This window comes from Magallana gigas, chromosome 8 (assembly GCF_963853765.1).
Source record: "Magallana gigas chromosome 8, xbMagGiga1.1, whole genome shotgun sequence".
NCBI classification, from domain to species: Eukaryota; Metazoa; Mollusca; class Bivalvia; order Ostreida; family Ostreidae; genus Magallana; species Magallana gigas.
The window spans coordinates 10,198,538-10,222,158 of NC_088860.1; the positions used below are offsets into that span (position 1 = coordinate 10,198,538).

Consider the following 23,621-nt stretch of genomic DNA (forward strand, 5'->3'; position numbering starts at 1 on the left):
TTAAAAAAAATAATTAATTAACAAAATGTATTAATAATCAGATTTGGAGATAAACGTCAGAATATGGATTCAATAAGGAAATTGTGAAGACCTTTGCTAGGAATTTTCTCCATTTACACACATTGTCAGTTATTACACCCCCCCCCCCTTTTTTTAAAACAAAAATGTCCGAAAGTATGCACAACATTTTTAACGCGGGATATATATATATATAAGTTGCATTCTGACATTTAACCTTGGAAAATATTACATGTTACATATGTGATAAGAGCATGGTGAGGGATTGTCATATTACAGTGTTATTTGTGCTCAGTCTCTCACGGAATTTGTCGTATTAATTCGCAAAAGGCTGAACACACCAACTTCTATCTCTTAAGCTAGAAAAAAAATGCAAATAGCACAATCATATACAGAGCATACATAGGCCCTACATATTGCAAATCGCGTTCCTCATGGTTAAACTTTTTCACTATATAGCCCTGACATAGCGTAAAATCTATAAATTAACCATATTTGGAAAAAAAGGCGTGGTTATGATTTCAGAAAAACTGTAATGTAACGCACATTTTCATTGGTTTATAGGTAACCCTCACAACCAATGAAAATCATTTTGCTGACGCACTGCGCTAGCAAGTAAACAAACTTTGCGTTGACTGCCCCAACGTGAACACGGCAAAACAAACTGGATCTGTCAAAGGGATAACAAGTGTTTCATACATTACAGGAATTTAAAGATGGAAAACAGCAGTGTTTTTAATATTGATCAATTAATTCAAGCTGCTGAGTTTTTGGATAGGAGAGAAAGAGGTAATAAAAAATATTTGGTAGTATTTGTGTTTCGCCACGTCATTTGGAAGTGTTTAAATTTTGACAGATCTGAAAAAAATGGTGACCATTTGTGTTCCAATTTTCAGAAGCTGAGCATGGCTATGCATCGACTGCACCTATGCCTGAATTTTTATCAAATAAAAAGAAGTCGAAACCAAAGAAATCTCAGGGAAATCGGTGAGTGGAAATTCTTCTTTCGATTTGTTGATTACAAAGTTTTCACGTGTATACCACGAAGTAGTCGCCATTTTGAAATCAGCTGACATAGGCAGTACGCTTAATTGCCGTTATTATGAAACATTCCAACCGATCATAATGATAAATGATTAAGCCGGTTATTTAAATATTAGTTAAGAAGTTTTCTTCAGAAAGTAAGCTGTATCTTTCAGATTTTATGCATAGTTTCGATTTAAATTAGCCTCCTGCCGACTTGTTCGTTGACCTACTTCGCCATCTTGGTTTTAGGAAAATTCAAAACAAATAACTTTGGAAGAATAATATGCATATATTCATATTTGTTATACTTTTTAAGATAAATGGTAATGTTTTTGGATTCTTTCAAAAACGAAAAAGCTTTGGACTGATCGTTTTTTGCAAGGTTTTGCAGAGCTAGATAGTTTGTTGTGTGGGCCCAACCGAGGGCACGTAGTAACGGTCGTTTAGGAAAAGGCACACACGTAGAACGGGCCTTGATGTTTATTGAGGAAATTCTTTAGTGATTAAAAAGTCAAATATTATTATACCTTAGTATTTTTTAGCAGTATCTCTGCATACAATTTTAAAAGCTCTTTTTGTGAGTTAGCACCCAAGCCTAACCGCCAAATTTTAGAAACCATCTGCTAACCAGGTGCTAGATATTTTCCCCCCAAATCACGAACTTAGTTTGTGATCTTTTTTAAAATCGGGGTTCTGAATTGCATTTCCTACCGAAATTAAGAATAAGAATAACTCATTAAAGAACATTGTCTTTTTTATGCAGAATAGTGTATAAGGTTATGATGTAAACATGTGCAGGAAATGCATATTTAAGAAAATGTTTATTTCATTATTTGAAAACAGGCCTGTGGAGAAAATGTGTATTTCATTATTTGGAAACAGACCTAATGAGTTAGATAGAGAAAATACTTAGTTGAAAATGCCTGTGCATGTCGATATATTTATATAATTTTAGAAGATTTTTTAATCGTTTTTGAATATTTATTTACAGATCCACACACAACGAACTAGAGAAAAATAGGTAAGTGTGCCGTGAACTTTTTCGAATCAAATGCTTGAACCCGTCGGCTAACACTATGAAAATTTGATAGTATGTGGCAGATCACATGATCAAAACAATTTAAAAATCTTTGTAGCCACAAGCTGGTTTGCACATAGCTGGGGTTGACCTAGATTCTTTTTATATCTCAAGTGGGCGTAACTGCTTCATGGGGAATACCTAATCGACAGCAGTGTGTATTGTGATAACTAAAGGGTCAGTGTAGTCTATAGTGTAGTTACAGGAGCCATACTTTGATCAGAAAGCTATTGTTCTATTCATCTGCATTCACTACAATGTGACATTCAATATTCTAAACATGGACACATTGATGAGATACTCAAGACTCCTCAGTTAAGTTAACCCAATCTTGCCAACACTTACCTGATATAAAGAAGCGATTTCTTTCTTTTCAATAAGGTGAAGATTGTTTCTTTTCAATATTACTTGTAAAGAAAAAGAATTTATTGTTTGCATGGATCAATGCATGGTGGGTTAGGTAATCTTTGAAGTCCAATGTTTACATTTTATGAAATGTAAACATTGCAGTTAAATCTTTTGCATGTTAACTTCAGACATAACATAGAGCATAATCAAAAAGCAATTTTGGGTTCTTGTCTGGGATTTAAGAATTTTTTTTTTCTACCCAACAGGCGAGCACATTTGAGGTATTGCTTGGAAAAATTAAAAGACATTGTCCCTGTTGGAAGTGAATCCTCTAGACACACCACCTTGGGACTTTTAACGAAGGCGAAAAGTTTTATCCGAGTATGTATTGGACTCTATGTGAAAGTCTGGTGTATGTTTATGATGTGGGTTTTATTTTTTGTAATATTTTTTTTTGGGGGGGGGGGGGGGGTTTGCTTGGAGTATTTAGCACTAGGTTGTTAAATTGTAAACATCTGGAAAGCACAGGCTGAATTGCTAATGATGCCCTCAGGAAATAAAACGTACAGAAAACCTTTGATCTGATTTAGGCCAAGTTTGAACTTGGATGGTTATTGAATTGGTATTGAATAAATGAATAGCTCATGTTCTTGTAAATATTTTATTAATTATGCTTATATATATGCAAGATATTTGAGGATTTATATATTGAATCAGAATAGATAGCTTGTGAGCATTCTTCATAATTTTTTTTTATTACTGACAAGAATTTAAAGGGTAATATATGCAAAAAATACTTGGGATAAAAAAAATTTAAAAAATGAATAAGCTTAACTATGTAAATAGTATTGATCATTCTTGGTTTTCTGACCAGCATTTTTGGTTTGTTTGTGTAGATGCTAGAGGATAGAGAGAAAAAGAATCATTCTACAAAAGTGCAATTGAAAAAAACACAGCAACAACTCCAGAAGAGATTAGAGTCATTAATGCAGGGCCAGTATCGTCGACAGGAACGCAGCATCAGTGAGTGTAGCACTACCACCAACTCCACTACCTCCTCCAACTCCGAATCCGGTAAGTACAATGAAAGAGAGAGGGGGGGGGGGACTTGTTATCATTCTAAAAAAAATCTATTTGCTTAGGAATGCAAAGAGGTAAACTATTACCTTTATTAATGCATCAATGAATCGGGGCAAATAAATTACAACTTTATAGCAGTAAACAGTATTGAGGAAGTGTTTACATTCCTGTGAAGTAGAATTGCCACGTGAAAACCAGCCTTAACATAAAAAGGAAATTTGTCATCATTTTGATATGGATTTCTGAACACGGATGTTAAACATTGTATGTTTCCCTTTTCTTTTTGTAGATGAAGTTGACATCTTAGGGTATGGAAGTTCACCAAGTGATACCGATGAAAGCTGTGGCAGCGACGGATACTCCGTAGATTCCAAACGACTAGTATTAAACTCATCTCCATTTTCAGAGTCCCTATGAAAAAGAGTGAAGTCTGCATGTATGATAGAGATGGAGATGGAGGATTTTTTCTTTTCAATTTACATTCAGAAACTGTGTATGTCTGTGTAAATATATGTGTATGAATGTTTTATGTGTAGAAAAAAGAGTCAAGATTTTTTTTTTGTTAAGATCTGTTATGTATAGTGTAAAAAGGAGCGGAATATGTATGCTGTTGAAGAGGGAGATTAGTTTTATTTCTGGTGTCAAGAATTCAAAGAAAAATACTTTATGTATTAACAAAGTCGTACTAAGCTTGCATATTTTGTGTATATTTCCTGTGTCGAAGCCAAATATTTTATCAAACACTTTTTATTTTTGCTGTGAAAAGAGTATAGGACAACTTTCTATGGATTTTCCAATATACTTCTCAAAGCTATAACTTCTTAGATAAGCAGTCAATTTTATTGAACCAGTGGCAGTGACCTTGGATTTGTGGACATTCACTGTATTGAAGACTGTAAACTGGACTAATTAATAATACTCATTTACGTTTGTTGATAATTGGGAGTTATGGGTTACACTTTAATAAGCATTGTAGCAGAGATCTTGCCACTCTCTCTCTGGGAATTTAGGACTTCTTTTTTGTTTTTGCACGTTCTTCTATGATTATCAGGAATACTATCTACGCAAAATGGTAGAAGCATGATTTGAGGATATTTCACTGCCTGAAATACAAATAATTTAAGCAGTAAGTATTCTGTACCAAAATGACTTTGTTAAATCTTCAGGGTTACAATGTATTTTTTATTTTTTTTTTGCTGTTGTGCAAATATTGATCTCAATAAGAAAAACGCTGTCTTGTTGCTGAATGAAAGATTTTGTTTCCTGAAATGGAATTACGATATATGGAACTCTGCACCAGGAGAAGGCAAACACAAGAAGTAATTGTCCACTTTAGACTCTTCTAATGTTTAACTTTCCGGTGTACCCATTTGTTTTTAAAAATGGAAATTAGTAGGACTTAACAAGATTTTTTCGTGTAATTTATTCTTTTCTGTGCTTGTTGAGTTTTACTTGTTTGGTTTACCTGTGCAATTCAGTGTGGGTTTTTATTCCAGAAAAAAAAAACTGAAGTGACATTTACTGGATTTTCTGTAATAAATAATTTTTGCAAAATCTGTTAAAATTCCAAACTGGGAAGTAGTGGAATTCATTTTCCCCCAAGGCAGCATATGTAAGGTTTGCAAAATATTAAAATAAAACAGAGGTCCTGTACTATTTTACTGATGAGAGAATAATATATTTATGTAAATGTATTGCCTGTCCTATTTGTATATAAATAATTTATTTTTATCTTGTAAATTTAACTTATTAACTACTTTTTAAATGTTATGGAAGGTCATTTCTTCTGTACCTTTTAAAGAATTTAGTGGAAATGTTGGTTCACAAGATGGGGGTTGCTGTGAACTGAATATTTTTTAATTGCGAGTTTGAACGACATTCTGTTTTGAATTACTCATTTCTGCTGAGGTAGTGACAATCTTTTTTTTGTGAACCAATATTTCAATGTATCCTAAAATTTTTACAAAGGATACCAGAGGCTGTTTTCTGTGATAATAATGATGAAAGATATTAGAAAATCCCTATCTCTGTTCATTTATGATAAACAATAATTGCCAAGTATTGTCTTGATGTATATATATAAATGCATATGAATCTACAGGAGTTTAAATTTGATTTGTTTTGAACAGAGTGAGAAATGGTTTTTTCTTTGGGGGATTGCTACTTAATAAGCAAGTTTTTGTTTTGTTTTGTTTTTTTTTTTTACATTTTTTAAAAGATGTCTGGAAAAAAATCAAACTTGTTACTTGGTTGATTTTAATGTTATTTCTTTTTATATCCTGTGCTTAATGACAAAATGGTATTGGTGCACCATGCCCCGTATTTCTCCAAAAGATCATTGATCTGCAATTGTGAAGTGCTAGTAGCTAAGTTAAAATAAGCCTGAAATCAAGTTGGTTAAAGTAACAAATCTATGATCTTTGTCATTCCTAACCCTTTAAATACTTTGACAATCATACAGGTAACAAAAAATCGGCTGAATGAACGAAAAGAAATGTTTGTACATATGTATATATGGACATTTATCAGTATACCAAATCCAGAGTTGATGAGGATTTTCAGAATGTGAAGGGGTTGTCTGTGTAATATGTTGGTATAAGAATAGATATATTCTGCCATATATATATATACATGTGTATCTATGTAGAGAATTCCTTGCCATTCCCGGTAAAAAATACAAAAAAATTCGTGTAATCTCAAGGTAGACGTTTTGCTTCAGTTTTATATGCAGAGATTGTGAGATATTTGGTGCAAAGTGAACAAGCATATGTTGTGCGTACTTGTAGAGAAATGTGAATATTAAGCTCGACACATTTTTACCACCCAAGTCATGTGATGGCAAATATGGACAACAGAAAGGGATTTAAAAATCCCACAGTATATTTGGCTGTTAATGTGTTGACATCTTTTTTTTTTTTTTTTTCATCATCTTTTTGATAAAACATGCATGCAGACTTGGTGAGCAGCGGCCTGTTAGATCTGCCGAATTGGACAAAGATTTTTGCATAAAATCTTGTTTTTTTAGATTGTACTTGGAAAGGTGGATCTAACATGGGGAAACGAGTCATTTTTTTTTTCTTTATTGTGACATCTGGATTTATTTACACAAAAAAACTGTAAAAAAAAAAATGATTGTTATTACATAGTTGATGGACACTAGGTAATATTGTATGTATGTGATATAAACATGAATGATCAATGTGTAAGTTAGTTCAAATCCATAGAAATCATTGTGTATACTTGTCAAGTTGTCCATTATTGTTTACCCCCAGAAATGGGGAATAAAATTTTATTAAAATTTACTGCTGAGTTTTTTTCATTATATGAAACTGAGTATAAATTTTCAACAAACTCTAACGGACCCTGGAGAGGACTATAGACTATAAAGCCTTTGGATGAATGCTTTAGGACGCTATTGTGAAATTAACAAGATTACTGTAAGATTTTCATCATGGCCAGAGGTGTCAAATGATGTCCAGCACTGGATTTTTGAAATAGTCCATGTCCAATGCTTGTCCAAGTATTGCTCACTTTAGTTATGCATATATGCAGTGAAGTATAGGATTGTAAATGCATGTTGTAATATTCTGCTAAATGTACTAAATTCTGTAACATATATCTTGGGACAAGATGATTAAAGTGGATACAGGAAAGGTTGCAACCTTACACAGATTATGCTTAATTTAATGTAATAAAAATGTGTATAAATAGCTTCTTTTCATGTTTGACTGCATGTACCGATAGATAATATCTTTATAGCCCTGAAAATGTATGTCTGACCCCATCTTTATTAGTTGAAGAGTTGTTGGGGGATAACATAACAGAACATCAAAACTGAACAGACAATTCACATACCAGTACATGTAATTACTTGTCGATAGTTCTAATATTATCTGGACTAGCTCTGTATATCAAGGTCATATGTACTATCAATGTTTATGAGAGTGTTTTAGTGTGCTCGCTACTCTCTGTACTGTTGTCCTTTCACTAAACTTCATCAAAGCATTTATCAAGCCTGGCTATATAGGCATGAATAACAAAAGGTTAGATTTATAAATCTAAACAATTATTCTCTTCAACCTGGATCTTTTGGTATGGCAAAGAAAATTGTTCCCAGCACACTAATTGACATCAGTTTATCGGAAAATCAGGAAGAAATTCAAGGCAAAAAGATTTTTAATGGGTCAGTTTTAACCAATTAAGTACAGAGCCTGAAAAATTATGACCTTTACAAGTCTAGTAAATTGCTCCAAGCTCGAACTATCTAAAATTCTAATGGACTAATGAAAAGAAATTCAAAATTCCCACAACAAAAAAAAGTAAGCACCCGAGAGTCAATAATCACCATGTTCTGATGGTGAATTTTTACCTGTGTAGATTTAAACTGGTAGATCATGCATTAGTTTCTGGTCATGTACCAGAACATGTACTTATATTTCTTTAAACAATTAACATGAAACGACGGGCAGTGCAAATAAATCTGGGTCATCACGATGCATGGTTGACCGGTGCCCTGACTGTTAACTGCGAACAGCTGGGAATGGTAAGATGTTGTAATGTATGTACAACAAACATGTACAGGTCACTAATGGCAGCAACTGTGTGACAAAAATACCACAGAGCTCTACACAAGGTCATCAAGGCTCTTACTGTACACCACACAGGTGTGTCACAGGTATATAAATATAGGTCAGCGAGTCCTTAACTCAAGAATACACCTGTAAAGATGTTGAATTAGGTCCAAGAGAGAGAGAGAGAGCAATGAAGTAATCCTCCACCCCCCCCCCCCCCCCCCCCCTCAGCAAAAAAAAAAAAGAAACAAAAATCATTCACAGCTCCCTCGTCTTTAAGCCAGTGTGCATTAAATGAGTAATTAACTATATTAATGACATCTGCAAGAACTTCAAAGGCTACAACTACCACATATATGTAATATACTGATAGGTGTGAAGATAGTTCAGGAGATACACATTTTGCAGACATGACCAAAGGTGATATTACAATGTTGTAAATATGTATCCTGTGGGGATCAAAATTGATCAAATACAGGCAGATAGCACCCTTTATCAATTACTGCCTACCTGAATTATTCATCCATGAACATATATATGATTTATCTACATTTGTACACTCAGTTGCAGTGATTGAAAAATATAAATGTAATATTTTAGCCACTGTTGCACTGAACTTAGACCAGTTTTTATCAACCCAACACTAAAAGATTACAGCTGTGCAAATTGATACAATGTTCATTAGCTTGGTTATGATGCATATCTTCCCTTTTTTCTCCATTTAAATGTGGGACAAAGAGCTTTTTGGAAATTGGACATAAAGAGAATCAATCAATAGACTCCAGTTACCTCCATATAATGTAAATATCATATCTAGGACTGAGAAATAATTGAACCAGCCGCTGATTAATGTAGCCAGCAAGCATATCCTTCTATTGATCTGCTGGGTCCAATCAATGGCAACCCATTGTCTCTCTTCTCTCTCAAGTGTCCCTCTTGTATTGTGCTGGCACGATCCACTGTCCAGCTACTGATTTTTTAACAGGTGAAACATCATTGACAAAATTAATGTGCAGTTTGTTTGGTAATCAACAAATAATTACTGTTTACTTCTCATTATTGAAACGGGAGGGAGAGAATCGACCTCATGATAATATTTGCACTGTCACCATGTTTACATTGAGGTTCAACCAGGAAAAGTTTATTTTGAGATGATTTATCTGGATATGATAAATATTTGCAATGCTCATTAAATTGAAATTCAAGGCACAAACCACAAATATTTTGATGAATATGCTTTTAATACTACAACACAATTAATTGTACTACACTTTTATCATTAACAGGAAATTGACCCTCATTTATTAATATTAATGCTCATTAAAAGCGAAAATATGCTTTGTGAAAAGTTTGTACAACTGCTAAAGCCTTTTTCCATATACTGCAGTCAGATGACATAAACAGATGTCATAAACAGAGATAAGGTATATAGTTCAAATCAAGGAAATGTCAACTGTGTCTTGGTGGAAACGTAACTGTACAGGATCAATGCATACAACGACCTGTCACATGTCAACAGCATGCATAACACGAATGCTAGTGTACGTGAAAACTCTTGCGTAACACTTAACCCAAGTATTTAATCTTAGTATTTGTCCTCCTCAACCCACAAGTCTCTAAGGTGAATCGGCCTTTCAATAAAAGAAATAAAAATTAAAGAGAATGTGAAGTACCAAAATATAATAGCCCGTTTTTTATCATGCTGAAAGGACCATGCCTCGAAAACTGATCAATTTAAGCATCTTATTACTCTGTGGTGTTTATAAAGTTATAGAGTGCAATCCCTTCCTGGCATACATCGACTAGGATATTGGTTACCTAATGGCATAATCTGCTTATTGTGTACTTAAATTATTGCTTACTGTGGGGAAAAAATAAGAATACTAATCATTGATGACCGATTTCAAGTCTGATCATTGTTTATTCATTATGTTCAAACACTTGAATTCTTAGCTACAAAAGCCTTCCTTTTATTACCATGCAGTGCAATGGCTGAAGGCATGATGAACATCAAGAGAAACCACACAGTTGAACAGTAATGCTACTGTATGAAACCAGGGTTTGATTTTTTAAAACAAAACAACCATCACCTGGAACTGCACACAACAAATAAGAATATATTGAACCATAGTAAAATATTGCAGCTCAATGCACTGCACTTGATGCAGACAACAGGTTTCAATTTCTGCAACATTTGCAACACAAAATCTATAGATAGCATACAAACACCAATTCTAGTCCCCCAGACCCTAGATTTATAAGATCAGGGCTACATTGCTACAGGTTAGACCTTATTATTCTTAACTAAATAACCGTTCATGTCTGGTCTCATGAATGTCACCTAAAGCAGACCTCGCTAATCGATCATTACATAACCAGGCCTAATGTTTTACACGGCCATGTGCCGTTGAACTGGGACATAAAATTATGCTGATTACACACATTTTCCGTGGATGACACAAATATGTCACACTTCCACTACATAGTACAGAGTACTCATATGTTACTACACTGTACAATTTTTAGGTACTCTTTTTCATTTCTACTTTCTCAGTGGGTTACTTGCCGCCACACAATATAGTACAAACAGGAGTATCTGTTACATTTGTTTAATGTCCAACAGCTCATACTATCACATAACATAAAATAACTGAGGTTAACTTAAAATAACTTGAAATAACTGTAAGGAAATGGATATGTATGTATATACCCCCCCCCCTTTCCTTACTTTAAATAATATGTTTTCATGGTGATGAATAATACATCAGATACTAACTAAACATAACAAACTGTGGAGTTTTATGCATATTTAAATGCAACTTATCACCACAGCGATCAGCACACTATTAATAAATCATATCATTTGAAAAATGTGTTATAACAGAATTGACAACAGAGCAGGAACATTAAATATATGATCTTGACAGCAGATATAAACAACCAGTGTGGTATGCTGTGAATGTGTACACATAAATCATACAAAATCCACTAGGATGAAATATAATGTCAGAGGTGATCATTAAATTTTAATGTGTGTCTATAACCCGCTTAATTTGTTTCTTTGCTGCAGCACTGATTCAGAAATCATCATGTCCTTTCCAGAGATTCTGAAAAAAAGAAAGAAAGAAGAACAGCATTAAATAAATGAGTTCAAGAAAGCTGTTGCATTATTCAAATTATAAAACAAAGTGGGAAATAATTTCCCATTTAAGCTCTTGGTCCATATTTTTATTTCATTGGCAGAGAGAGAATGTGCATCTCAGCAGGCTGAAAAATACCCAAGAGGCAGTTGAAATCTGCAAGTTTTTTTTTAAAAATCTTACGATATAAACAAGTTCTAATCTAGTTGAGCTAATAAAACGAGGAGATTTGTAGCATTTAATAAGACAGTAAAGTAGTAATTATGTCTCTCTGATCCCGAACATATGGAAAGCAGCATCCCTCAGCAACCAACTGCCATCTCAGCAAAAAAGAAGAAAGGGGGGAGGGTTCTAGAAAGAATAAACAATTTTAACTTAGAGGATCAGAGGAACAAAGGGGTACCTCCTTATGTTTTTTCCCCTAAGATTTTGATCAATTCAAAGCATAAAGATATATTTGATAATCTAACCCTTGATAGATGTTGCATACACTAACTATAAAAGACCAACCACTCTGGAACATACAGTCGTTCACTGCTGATGTAGCGGCATGTTTTGGGGTACATGCTGACAGGTACTTGGAGGAACCAAAAACTTTTTCAGATATTTCGCTCAAACCATCAGAAACAACAGTCAATGCTTCTATTAACTGAATGCCTGATCGACATAAATCAAGGACTCAGACAAGCTTCTTGCAATCTCAACAGTCAAGTTCTTAAATTTACGAGAACAGCGGCATCTTCTCGGAGAAATTTGACACCCCTCATCGCTGCCTTATTTTAAGAACCTGCCTGCTTTATGAACTATAAAAAATGCAAAAGGTCCCTATTATACTGGTACTAATCTTAATATAGAAATGTTGAGAGCCGCCATCAATGGTCACTGTACTATATATATCCTCTTTGTAAGAAGCAAAGCGGTTAATTATGAGTCTCTCCTGGCTCCGTGACCACTGATTAACCTAGTAAATGATCTTAGGAATCAACTCTCTTTGACATTTGCTGCTATTTTGCCTACCACATGCTTTTTTCTCTCTCCTGCATGAAGAAAGTATATTGAGATCTTATGAAGTATAAATAACCATGCATAGTGATATGTAGAAAACATAATTAGCAAGTAAGCCCTCAGTGGTGGTCTGGTGGAATAAGATTTTTAACTACCACTTTCCTACAAAAAAACCCCCACTATTTCTCTTCCTCATTTTACAACACTTAAAATAAAACAGAAAGCTAGTTTTGTTGACTTTTCTTCCAGTTGGATGAATTTAAACAACTAATGTGTAACAGCACTAAAACAGGGAATGCTAAGTCTCTGCTCTGTATTCTGACAGCCAAGACCATAATTACTGTCTTTCTGCTGAAACTAAATCTTGATAGATTTGAGTTTTTTTGCCTTGCTTTTCCAATTTAGAGGGATTTTTTTTTGCATTTACTCTGTTTCACATCTCGATTTTGCTAAACATCAAAACTTTTCCATCACTGGGGGCTGTCAGGACAGACTTTTAAACCAGGGAGCTTCCATTGTGTTACCAGATAAAAATCCTGGTCATCATTGACGGAGCCCAGCTGATATATACATCTATTTATATTTCAATTAAATACCTCCATTGTTATCTTGTTTCTCAAAGAACCAGAAATAGACAGCCAAACACAGTAAATCTTTTTTAACCAAGCCCCAGTAACAATGAGATCATTATCTCTAACTTGATGTAGTTTTTCTGTACGGACAATGAAATCACTCTCAACACATAAAGGTCCCCGCACATTATATAAACAAACTTTTTCATTTGAGCAATTATCATACAGACTATACTAATAGATTTATCAATAAGAATCTTGTAATAATAAAACATTTCCTGTACATTTCCTCTATTTTATTAACATAAACCATGAAAAAGCGATATGCTAGCTCATAACCAGTAAATGCAGATACATGTTACAGCCAAAATTAAAACCAGAATAAAAATACAATGCCCTCTCAATTTCCCTCTCAATCGGTTTCAAATTGATAGTTTGGAGTCTCGACTTTTGTTAATCAACACCTATATGCAGTGTGCTATAAATTATACATATTCTGCTGGTTTGTAGGAAGATACCCAAACAATACAGGGTACAAAAGAATTACCTCTACGCTTGTATATATTGATTAATTCCTGTCTGATGGACACAAGATGTGTCTGCCCGGGCAAGTTACTATCCATCTGCAAAACTCGCCAAAATGTAGACTTGCTTCATGTTGATATTACCTGAAAATTAATATAAAAATACCGATATAATTTTACAAATATTTTGGAACATATTGTATAAAACAGTACACAAAAGAATATGACAGAAATTTGGAATCAAATGTTCTTTTATCAATGATCAGGTACATTCAAATATAATACCAATCATAATGAAATGCAAGTGATCTGAAAATCAATAAAGTAAAACACAGTTTTATCAGACAAGCTTAATATAATGAATTCATGCTTACAATGAAAAAAGTTTCATTCCACTGATTTTAAACATATCAAATACAACAAATTAAATCTAATCAAAATCTCTTGTCCCTGGTGCTTCATTATGATAATCATGTTTTTCTGTATGGAGATGCTCATGAAGATATCTATATACAATTATTAAACATATGTTCAATCAACCGTGAATAACGGTTAAGGTATCCCACTCCTCAATGTTGTTGTATCAAGAATTTCTTGAGAAGTATATCATTGAAATCTGTAGACAAAACATACTTAAAAAATACAAAGATAATGGGGGGTCAGTATCCATCCCTCTGAGTTATGGCCTATTTAATTTGACTTTTTCGCACCTAAAATGCAATTTCATCCTGATTAGAATTTCTTGTCCGTATTTTTGATAAAGCAAACTTATTTCTTCAAATATTGTTTATAATTATGCACAATGGTCACAATGAATAGAGGGATTACGCAAAAAATTTGTACGAAGCTGCATAAATTTTTTTGTGACCTTTTTGCACTTAAAATAGACAATTTCTATAATAGTTACAATTTGATTTGAAATAAAAAACTTTTGGAATATCAAGAATTTTATAAGATTAATCCAGTTTGCCTAGATATGTATTCAGTATCATTTTTGACATAATATAACATGGGGGTCAGTGATGTCAAATTTTAGATATAGGGCTTCAAAGGTAAAATTCTCGCAAAATTTGGCTTAAAAAAATTCAGACATGTTCTATATATTTGCATGATTTTATGCTAAACGGCTATCACATTCTCAAGATTTGATTTTGTACATGTCACACAGAACCTATAAAAGATGTTACAAACCTATCAAATGTTAAAAATGTGAATAATGAATAAAGTATAATAAAAAGAAAAGTATATTGAAAATTCATAAAATTGCTTGTTTCTGTCATTTTCGTCTAAAAAACCTTCCGCACGAAAAAATAGTTCCCCCCAAAACTTGTTTGTTTCTTGAATTCAAATGGATTTTCTTTATGAATGTTGTGTAATTATGAAATAATAATCTATCTGTGATGATTAAATAAATAAAATCATATTCATTTCAAATAAAATGATCATCTGCGCAATGAAATCAAAACATGAGGAGTGAGATACCTTAAAGTCCAGCAGTTTCTAAATTCATAGACTTATTTAAATAAATATATAATCATGGTTACCACTGAGAATACTGGTAATTGCTCTTGCTAAAAGCAAAAGCTCTACAAAATTAAACAATGTCAATTTTTGAGAATAGTTTGCTACCAGTTAACAAAATTGAAAACCACTTTTATTTCATCAATTGTTGTCTAAATTGCATCAAGTTTATGGAGGAGGCATGGAATTTCACTCCGACACAAACTGCTTTCATCACTTTCAGTGCTCAAGTTCTATTCCTGCAGATAATTACTTGCTTAATGATACCGCCTCATTGTCAATCAAATCAATGAACCACTAATTACTCACATTAAATTAAGTCCTTATCTCATCATGCATAACACTGGAGTTTGGAGTGTATGAATAAAAACTATAGAAAAAGTGTTCTACTTGTTATCATAAACTGGTATGTATTACATTTGTATTACATACCATGGGGGACCAAGTAATGCATTCGGTGAATTACATGGACACTGAGGGAAAACAATTGTAGCTAGGGCAACAGTTCACACCAGGAATTAACATCCAAACTAAGGCTGAACTGCTGTTAGAAAACAAAGTAGATAAAATATATCCTTGTTAATTACTTTTCTTCGCAACAAGGAAATCTTAACAGCTACAAATGTCTTCAAATAAAAAAAGTATTTCCCTCTTTTTTGTTCTACTATCTGATAAATATACATAGTTACATAGCCCATATAACTTCTTCAGACCTCATTTAATTATACTGGCACTGACAAGCAGACACACAGAAAATCCAGAAAGACTGTTGGCTTCTCTCTTACTCACGTTATTGATGACTGTAATCTTAAAACATTAGCCGATTATGCTACAAGGTCAATAAATGGAAATTTTTCTCTTATCTATCTGTTAATGACAATATTTACAAAATTCACTTTCATTCTGCAAGGAGAGAATCGTGCAGAGACAACAAAGTTCAACAGTTAACTAAGCAACAACCTTTATTTGTCACGAAAAAAAATAACAAAACACAAAAAGGCAATGGACCTCTGTAAAGTAATCCACCACATGTTTCTTCATCACACAAAATCTAAACCCCCTCAATCAAAGAATGACTCTGTTAAATTGAGGCTTGATCTAGCCTTAGGAAAAAATACCATGGGAATAAAAAAAAAAGATCCCCTGTTCAAAGCTCATATGGTTATCACCAAATAACAGATCTTTCTTAACAAGTTATTGGTGTGTAATTACATTTGGCCATGCCATGTCTACTTCATGCTAAAGACACATAATTAGATACCACAGACTTGGGATAGCCTTATTGGATTGCTGATGGCGTTGGTCAGTAGAAATTGTTTTCCATTAACAGTGCCCTAATATGATTGGAAGATGCTCTCTTTCATAAATTTTGCATCCTCAACCATAATTAGCATGTTGAGAACATGCCTTTGATAGCAAATCTAAATCTAGAATTCTGTAAATTGGAACATCACCGTCATGCATTTCCTTAATAACAAGATTTCAGCCTGCTATAAAACTACTTAATCTAATTGGTATTTAAAATTTGCTGCTTAAAATTAGTATAGAACAGCCATGTTATCAAATCAAGTCCACAAAACATGCTTCAGTAGTCTGGGAGAAGACATGATTCATTGAGACCTTTTAGATACTAAATCTTTGACAGTGCATGTGGGAGAAATTTTCCATATTCCCAAGAACACCAAAATTGCAATGCAAATAATCATTACCAAACAAAAGTCAGATCTTTAACATGGAAAAAAGATCCATGCAACTGCATGCTTTAAATTAAAAAAAAAACAAAACAAAACAAAACTCACTTCATTTCAAAGATGCGATAATTGAAATAGCATGTCACATTTATAAATTGACCATGACTGAGCAATGAGCTGACGGAGTGTGTGATAGATTCAAATTCTCTGCAAGAACACCATGACAAGGGGCTCTCAATGAAATGGAGTCCAACCAATTCCAGAACATCTTCTGCTAATGGCCTGGACAGTAATTGAGTTCCAGAAGACACCCCATTCTACATGGTTCATTTGGTAATGCTCAAGTAATTCAGAAAATGACAAGGGGTTTAATTCTGTCAAATTCTATTGCCTCCTACAGAAGATAAGTAAGTAACAGATGCACAAGACCTTGTGTGCCCATTACTGCTAGAGTATTAAAAGGGATATTCACCTCCGCCTCCCTCCTAATGGCATATTACTTCAACACAATAACTAACATAAGCTAACTTCAAAAATCAGGGTTTTTTTAAGGGGTCTATACATGAGAGTAAATTGAGATTTTAAAGAAATTTAAAACACCAAAATTGAAAAAAAAAATTTTTAAGTGCAACAGAACCTTCAGACTCCACTTTCTGTCTGGTGGTTAAAATTTTTACATATACTGGGTACATAGACTTTTAACTAAAATTCAAACTCAGAATGACCTAAAACCATTTCAAGCATGGTTAAAACCATTAATGCAGCAGTCATGGTCAGAAGATTAAACAAATTTTAGTATACCAAACACCAACCATTAGAACCTCAGTGAACACCTATGAGAGCGGTAGAGCGGAGGGCTAGATTCTGTTATAACTTTGTCCTCCAGTCTATTTCATGTCCAAGGTCAAATCCAGCCCCTGTTAAAAAGAGCTAGCAGTGATGACCATGCCATTTTTACCCTTTCATCAGTCATATTTGTTGCACTGATAATTTCAGCAAGTATTCAACAACTTCATCAACAATTTAAAGTGGGCAATATTAACAGGTGTTTTATGAGGGCTTTTTCACATGAATCTAAACCTATTAAAAAACATCTTTAATAAGTGGCATGTAAATATTATCACTGACAATATCACAGCAAGTCTATACTTAAGTTTGCTACATGTATATACATACAACAAATGATGCTTAAGCAAAATAACACTATATGTATGTGAATTTTATTATTAAATTTTTTAATTGACACTAGAACGCCAAATATAACCCCCAAATAACAGCATATTAAAGTAATTGTCCCAAAATGCCTTTGCCATGCAACAAGCGACTATCAGCAATACTGGTGTTACAGTTGAACTGTGATTGGGAGATTTTTTATTTCCACCGCATCAATACAGCGACACCCAATCTATTTTATAACCCAGTTTATTGGCCATGAATAGAAATCCCCTCTTCTCATAAAAAACAACAAATATTAATTGAAGGCCCCCAGAATATTAAAGCCAAGGAAATAACTTGTCTGGGGTGAGAAGTCAGTAGGCTTTGATGTATGACAATCAGTAATATCAATAGATGGTGGGGTCACAGTAAACAGTGAATAATTAATGATTTAATGAAAATTCACAGGAGGGAAGCTGAATCAAAAGATGTTTCCCCTGGTTTTTCTAACTATAATTTTTGTGTTATTTGAAATCAATTCAGTACTGTTCAGCTGGAATAATGCTTTCTTTGTTTACTGGAAAATTCCATTTCCGACATGATTTTTTGCACCGACTAACTTAAATTAACTGAAATATAATCTCTATCTCTTTATATGATGCTGATGATGATCTTTATTTTTTCGTTCATGTTCTGATTTTGTTGCAGCAAAGTATGGCAGGGTTTAATGTACAGTTTTATTCATTAGAGACCCATAGGCCTTACTGCTCACCTGGGTGTATGCCATTCACTCTCAAGTCTAAAAATAATATTCAAGAAATTTTAAATTTCCTAATTTTTAAAAGAAAATCTCACTGGAAATGCATTTTTGTAAGTACATCCTGGTTTACCGAAAATTTTCAGGTCTGTCAAGCACTGACCCTCATTTCATTGAGAGGTCTGTCCAAGCACTGACCCTCATTAAGAGGTCTGTCCAAGCACTGACCCTCATTGAGAGTATGACAAATTCAACCAGAAGATCACTTCTCAATAAAAGTCACCTAGATTTACCAGTTGTCAAAGGTTTGATCTTACATTTTTGCAATTGATTAAAATCTCTTTTATATCTTATTAATTGCAGATCAAAACAAATCTTGAACTTAATAATTATTTCAAGCGCAAAAGATAATGTACCACATCTAAATTTTCAATTAAAGGGACTTGGACACGATTTGACTTAAAATTTTCAAATTTTATTTTTCCATTTTCAATGTTTATACTAATAAATATAGAAGTTAATAATGCTATGTCAAAATTTGAAACTAAAATATCAAGTTATAATTAAACAAGATACAGAGTTCATAATTCTTTGTTTTGTAAACAAAGCTCGAATATTGTCATTTTTTACATATTCGTTGTATTCGTGTAAATTTCAATCAAATGTAAGTTTCTTTTGTTGATAATAGAATTTATGATGATACTGAATAAGTTTAAAATGTTTTTACATGTCATCTTGTCTAAGAAATGGTATTTTTCCACATTATATCTTTAGGGACACTTAATTCCACACCAATGTACAGCAATATAACCAGCCTAAGTGTATGTCTATAATTCTCATGCATTTTGATCATTGATTGGCCCTTCATTATTGGGTACTTATGAAAACTTTAGTAGCAAACACATACACACATAATACCAGCGGAAATGAGGCTTCACACAGTGTACACCCTCGGGTCTCATTTGGGTACCTCAGCTGCTCATCGTTAGTCGTTGTCAATGGTTCAATGGTTCATCATCCAGTGCTAGTCTGGGCATTTCTTCCAAGATATTAATTTCAGGAATTAAAACCTACCCCACAGCAGACCATTTCTGCCTCCTTTCCAATCAATACTTCTCAGATGTAATAGAACCATTTTAACAAGGCCTTGGACTTTCAGTAGGATGTAACAATCTATTTTTGCATCTAAACAAGTTAAAAATGATGCTGATTTGTTGATTACAAAGAGCCAGGCTGAGTGGCGAGCAATTAAATAGACAGGCCTACGTCACAATGCTGTTTGACACAACTACCCAAAGTCCAAGCTCTTGTTAAAATGGTTCTATTTCCCTCCTACGCTGTGTCTGTCCTTGGTGAATTTTTACACCATTAAATAATGTAAATGAAATTGTGAAAGTTGTGTCATTTAATCATAGTCAATGTTATCTCCTTGCATTAAATTTACAAGTTATAATGTAAACTCTATTTCAAATCGCATCAGTTTCAGTTTTTTTTCTTGCCCCCAGAGTATATTCTTTTTCACGTTGATCACCCTTTTACGACACATTCCAACAAAGATATTGCTATTTTCAATTCATCACATGATGCATTATTAATGTAGAACCTAACTGCATTATAGTATTCTGCTTTTTCACATCTAGCTCAGGGAATTTTACATCCATTTTCAGTTTCTCTCATAAATTTTTGATAATTTTATCGCTCACTATGTGAAAACCTCACCTGAGTGAGTTCAGATGAGGAATTAAATGTGACAATGAATTGTTAAATAGAGCAATAGTTCTTTGCTTTGATAAACATTTGTTGGAGACCAATTTTCATAATTTTCATTGTTTAGCTGATTTTCAACAATTGTAAGAAATAGGACAAGATTTTCTATTAATTGGTAATGCCACTGTCAAGGAATATACGAACCCACAAAACTCTGCCATTAACGAAATGCACAAAAATTGAGACCTGTGAATATCAATGAAACCATAGAATTAAAACAAAGTATTTATCTTCATTCTATTCTTTAGGTGTGGATCTTGCTGAAACCCTATAAATGTTTCAGATGATGCTGTTTATCGATCCCAATACAATTAAGTTTTAATTTTAACTTTGAAGACTCTTAGATGTGTTAATTACAACTTTTACACCAAATTTCTGACATTATGGAGAGGCATTAGAGGCAAACAAGACTTGCTAAAAATAAAATATGTATGCTCCCTCATCTTGAACTTTCGTGCATTTTAAAAGTGTTGAATGATCATATCAAAAATATATCCTAACAAAGAAAGGGCCCCAAAAAATACCATCAAGGTCTCTGAAGCCTCTCTAATATCAAAACTTCAACACTCTCTCAGATAATACATGCAAATATTCTGTATCAGGAAATCAAATAAACAGTTAAGATTTAGTACTTCCTCACTGTTATGATAGCAGATGGTTAGCCATTCACGGTAAACACAGGGCTCCATTCCCACCCTTTTGTTTGGAGAGAGACACACTCCAACAGAAAGTTGTAATCAAAACTTATGCAGGAATGTAAATGGGCATTAGATGAGCTTTCTAACTGAGGCCTCATCAAAAGAAAATTGATTATCTTGTCCAACAATGTGTGATAATCCAAGGTCAATGAAATTGTGGTTGATAAGGCACAAGATTGGGGGGAGAGAGCAGGACCACCAACCAGAGAGGATCTGTGCCGGTACATGATGCATCTTCAATTAGGTGGCCAAAATAGTCTGACCAAAAACCGCAGAAGGCAGGCAAGTGCTTGAAAACAAAGATGGAGATAAGCTCATCACTAAGAGGCTACAGAAATTGCTTTCTGAGTAAACAAGGCCAATTTTTGAGTAAACACTCCAGGAAGTTTATAGCTTTGCATTGGGACCAATCACTTCAGCTGTGCTCTCTCATTACTGCTATCCATCACCCATTGTCAGTGGATAATTGTTTAACCTTCTCTCAGTTTCAAGGAGACTGCATGTTCTTCATATCCTCTTCATTCAGTTTATGTGATAGGCTTTTACAGTATGCATGGTGCTAGAAAGTCATTTTAAGTTCACAAACAAATTATAGAATAAAAATCCTTCTGTTCTGAATTAGGGGTGTTGCTAAAACGCGGAACGGAAAACGGAACGGAAAGCGGAACGGAACGGAAAACGGAAAATATCATATTACGTTTATCGCTTTTAAAGGGTATAGACTGGCCAGAAACAATTTACTTCGTATCATTTATTCATATCTAATGAATGATTATCAACATGTGGCTATCTTATTGATATTTTTATGAATGTCTATCAAATTTAGCATTGTGTTCAAAGCTTTAGTTGAGTACAAAACGGAAAAAATCAAATGTAATATACGAATTGTGAAATATTAACAGGATTAAGCGAGTAAATTAGCTATAAATTGTTTACTTTTTTTTCTTGTATGGTAATGCTGGCATTTCAGCGTAACGTACGCTGTAAGTGAAAGTGTTTCATGTGATTATAAATTGGGATTATAGTCTGTTGATCCCAAAATATTCATGCAGCACAGTAGGACGATTAAAAAAAATATACACATACCTGTAAAAGATGCAATTGAAATAGATGATACTAGAAAATACCCAACAAAACTTCATTGACACATTATCATTTTTTATCGGAAAAATTCACAGGATCGAAAACAGATTTCTTACGGAGAATTATAAAGGAAAACGTTGACGTCTGTTCTCTTTTTGGAAGTCACTATGAAGACCTTGCACAATTTTTCAACGTTATCATCTGGGTCTGTTGGAATGCAATACCCCGTAGACTTCTTTATTTTTAGACGTGTATTGAAACCAGCTGATGAGCTAGAGAGGATGTTCTAAAGAGGGAATAATGAGAATATTTCATGCTTGTAAAAGAAAATCGCTTGAACCCTGAGGTATATATAAATATCGAGTAATTCAGCAAAATGTGAATCGAGGATATTTCGGAACAGAATATAGTGGTCAATGCATGTACTGTTAAAGAGACAGTACAGCGCATCTTATATAAAAAGCGACTTGAAAAAAATTTCCGATAGGGTTCGGTATTTTTGTACTACTCATGAATGTATAAACTTTTAGAAAATTACAAAGTTCTTGAAATAAATCTAATTATTTCATTAAAATTAATAATTACGTATAACCTATCACATATTTACATCGCGACGTGTTATGGGGTCAGCCTTACTATACTATTACGCAAGCGTATTTACTGTAAACAAAACACGTGCAGGGCTTGCGAAGATTCTCCTGTACATGTTTGTTGATAAAAATATGTCTTTTCTACTTCTCCCAGGTAATAATTGTTCAAAGTTTTTAAGATAACCACAATTATTATTTTGTAAGCATGTAATTTGCGTGCTTATCATAGGAGTTGACTACAACCTTAATTCATTTTTGGGAGTTGATTTTAATCAACTCTCCTATGCAGTTACTCAGACAAACCGAAAGTGAAACAGTGTTTGGACCTCAGCACAAATCATTGCTGCTGACAAGACTTAGTTCTTGAAAATAATTGATAAATTCGATGTAATGTATGCTAAAGCATTGTTTTTCAAGGAAACTTATTTATAAATACCTTGAAAATAGTCAGTTTTTCAATGGTACGAACAATTTAAATATTTGTTGTAGTCGTATGTATTCCTACGCCAGAGTTCAATATAGTCTCGTTCAACTCGACGCTCGGCTGTCTCCGTAGATCCTTGTCGGAGATTTACGGTGTCAGCCGAGCGTTTGGTTGAACGAAGCTAGAGTTCAATATTGCTTGGATCCAAACAATTTTCGAGAAATATTTCTATTACTGATACATAGTTTGATTGAATTAATTTTATCTTTAAATATTATTCAACATGATTCATATGGGAGTTTCTCGACATTCTTGTCGAAAAAGTCCAAAAATTCATGCTATAAAAATGTGCGTAATTCAAATTAAAAACTACATATACTTGTCATGCAAAATAATATATCATTGATTTTAAAATAAACAAAATCAACTCCCGTCAGTTCTTCAGTACTTTGATTGTTAGTGAGGCCCCTTGAGGGGTTATTTGACATATTTATGTCTGTTCATTTTAAAATGAACCGAAATTGGGAAACCATTAATAGATTTTCGAGAAAGTGATGATGTGTTCCTTTTATA

General features: G+C 33.5%; 2 protein-coding genes across 14 annotated transcripts in view; one reads left to right on the plus strand and one right to left on the minus strand.

The window, feature by feature from the left end:
- The first annotated feature begins 645 nt into the window (after positions 1–645).
- Positions 646–4,523, plus strand: LOC105330195 (max dimerization protein 1). The gene is made up of 6 exons (XM_011431793.4): positions 646–807; positions 915–1,005; positions 2,036–2,065; positions 2,737–2,851; positions 3,367–3,544; positions 3,840–4,523. Exons 1-6 carry the CDS (start codon positions 735–737, stop codon positions 3,965–3,967), a joined length of 615 nt encoding a protein of 204 aa, XP_011430095.1. The 5' UTR covers positions 646–734; the 3' UTR covers positions 3,968–4,523.
- Positions 4,524–10,714: 6,191 nt separating this feature from the next.
- The window catches only part of LOC105330193 (uncharacterized), a 39,296-nt gene continuing 26,389 nt past the window's right edge, over positions 10,715–23,621 (minus strand). For all 13 annotated transcript variants that reach the window (XR_900459.4, XR_900454.4, XR_900455.4 and 10 more), the window contains 2 exons: positions 13,386–13,506; positions 10,715–11,228 (listed from right to left, as the gene is read on the minus strand). Coding sequence is in view for 1 of the 13 variants with exons in the window: in XM_066068713.1 (XP_065924785.1) it covers positions 13,454–13,506 (53 nt within the window). In the remaining 12 variants the exon portion in view is untranslated. The remainder of the gene's footprint in view (positions 11,229–13,385; positions 13,507–23,621) is intronic.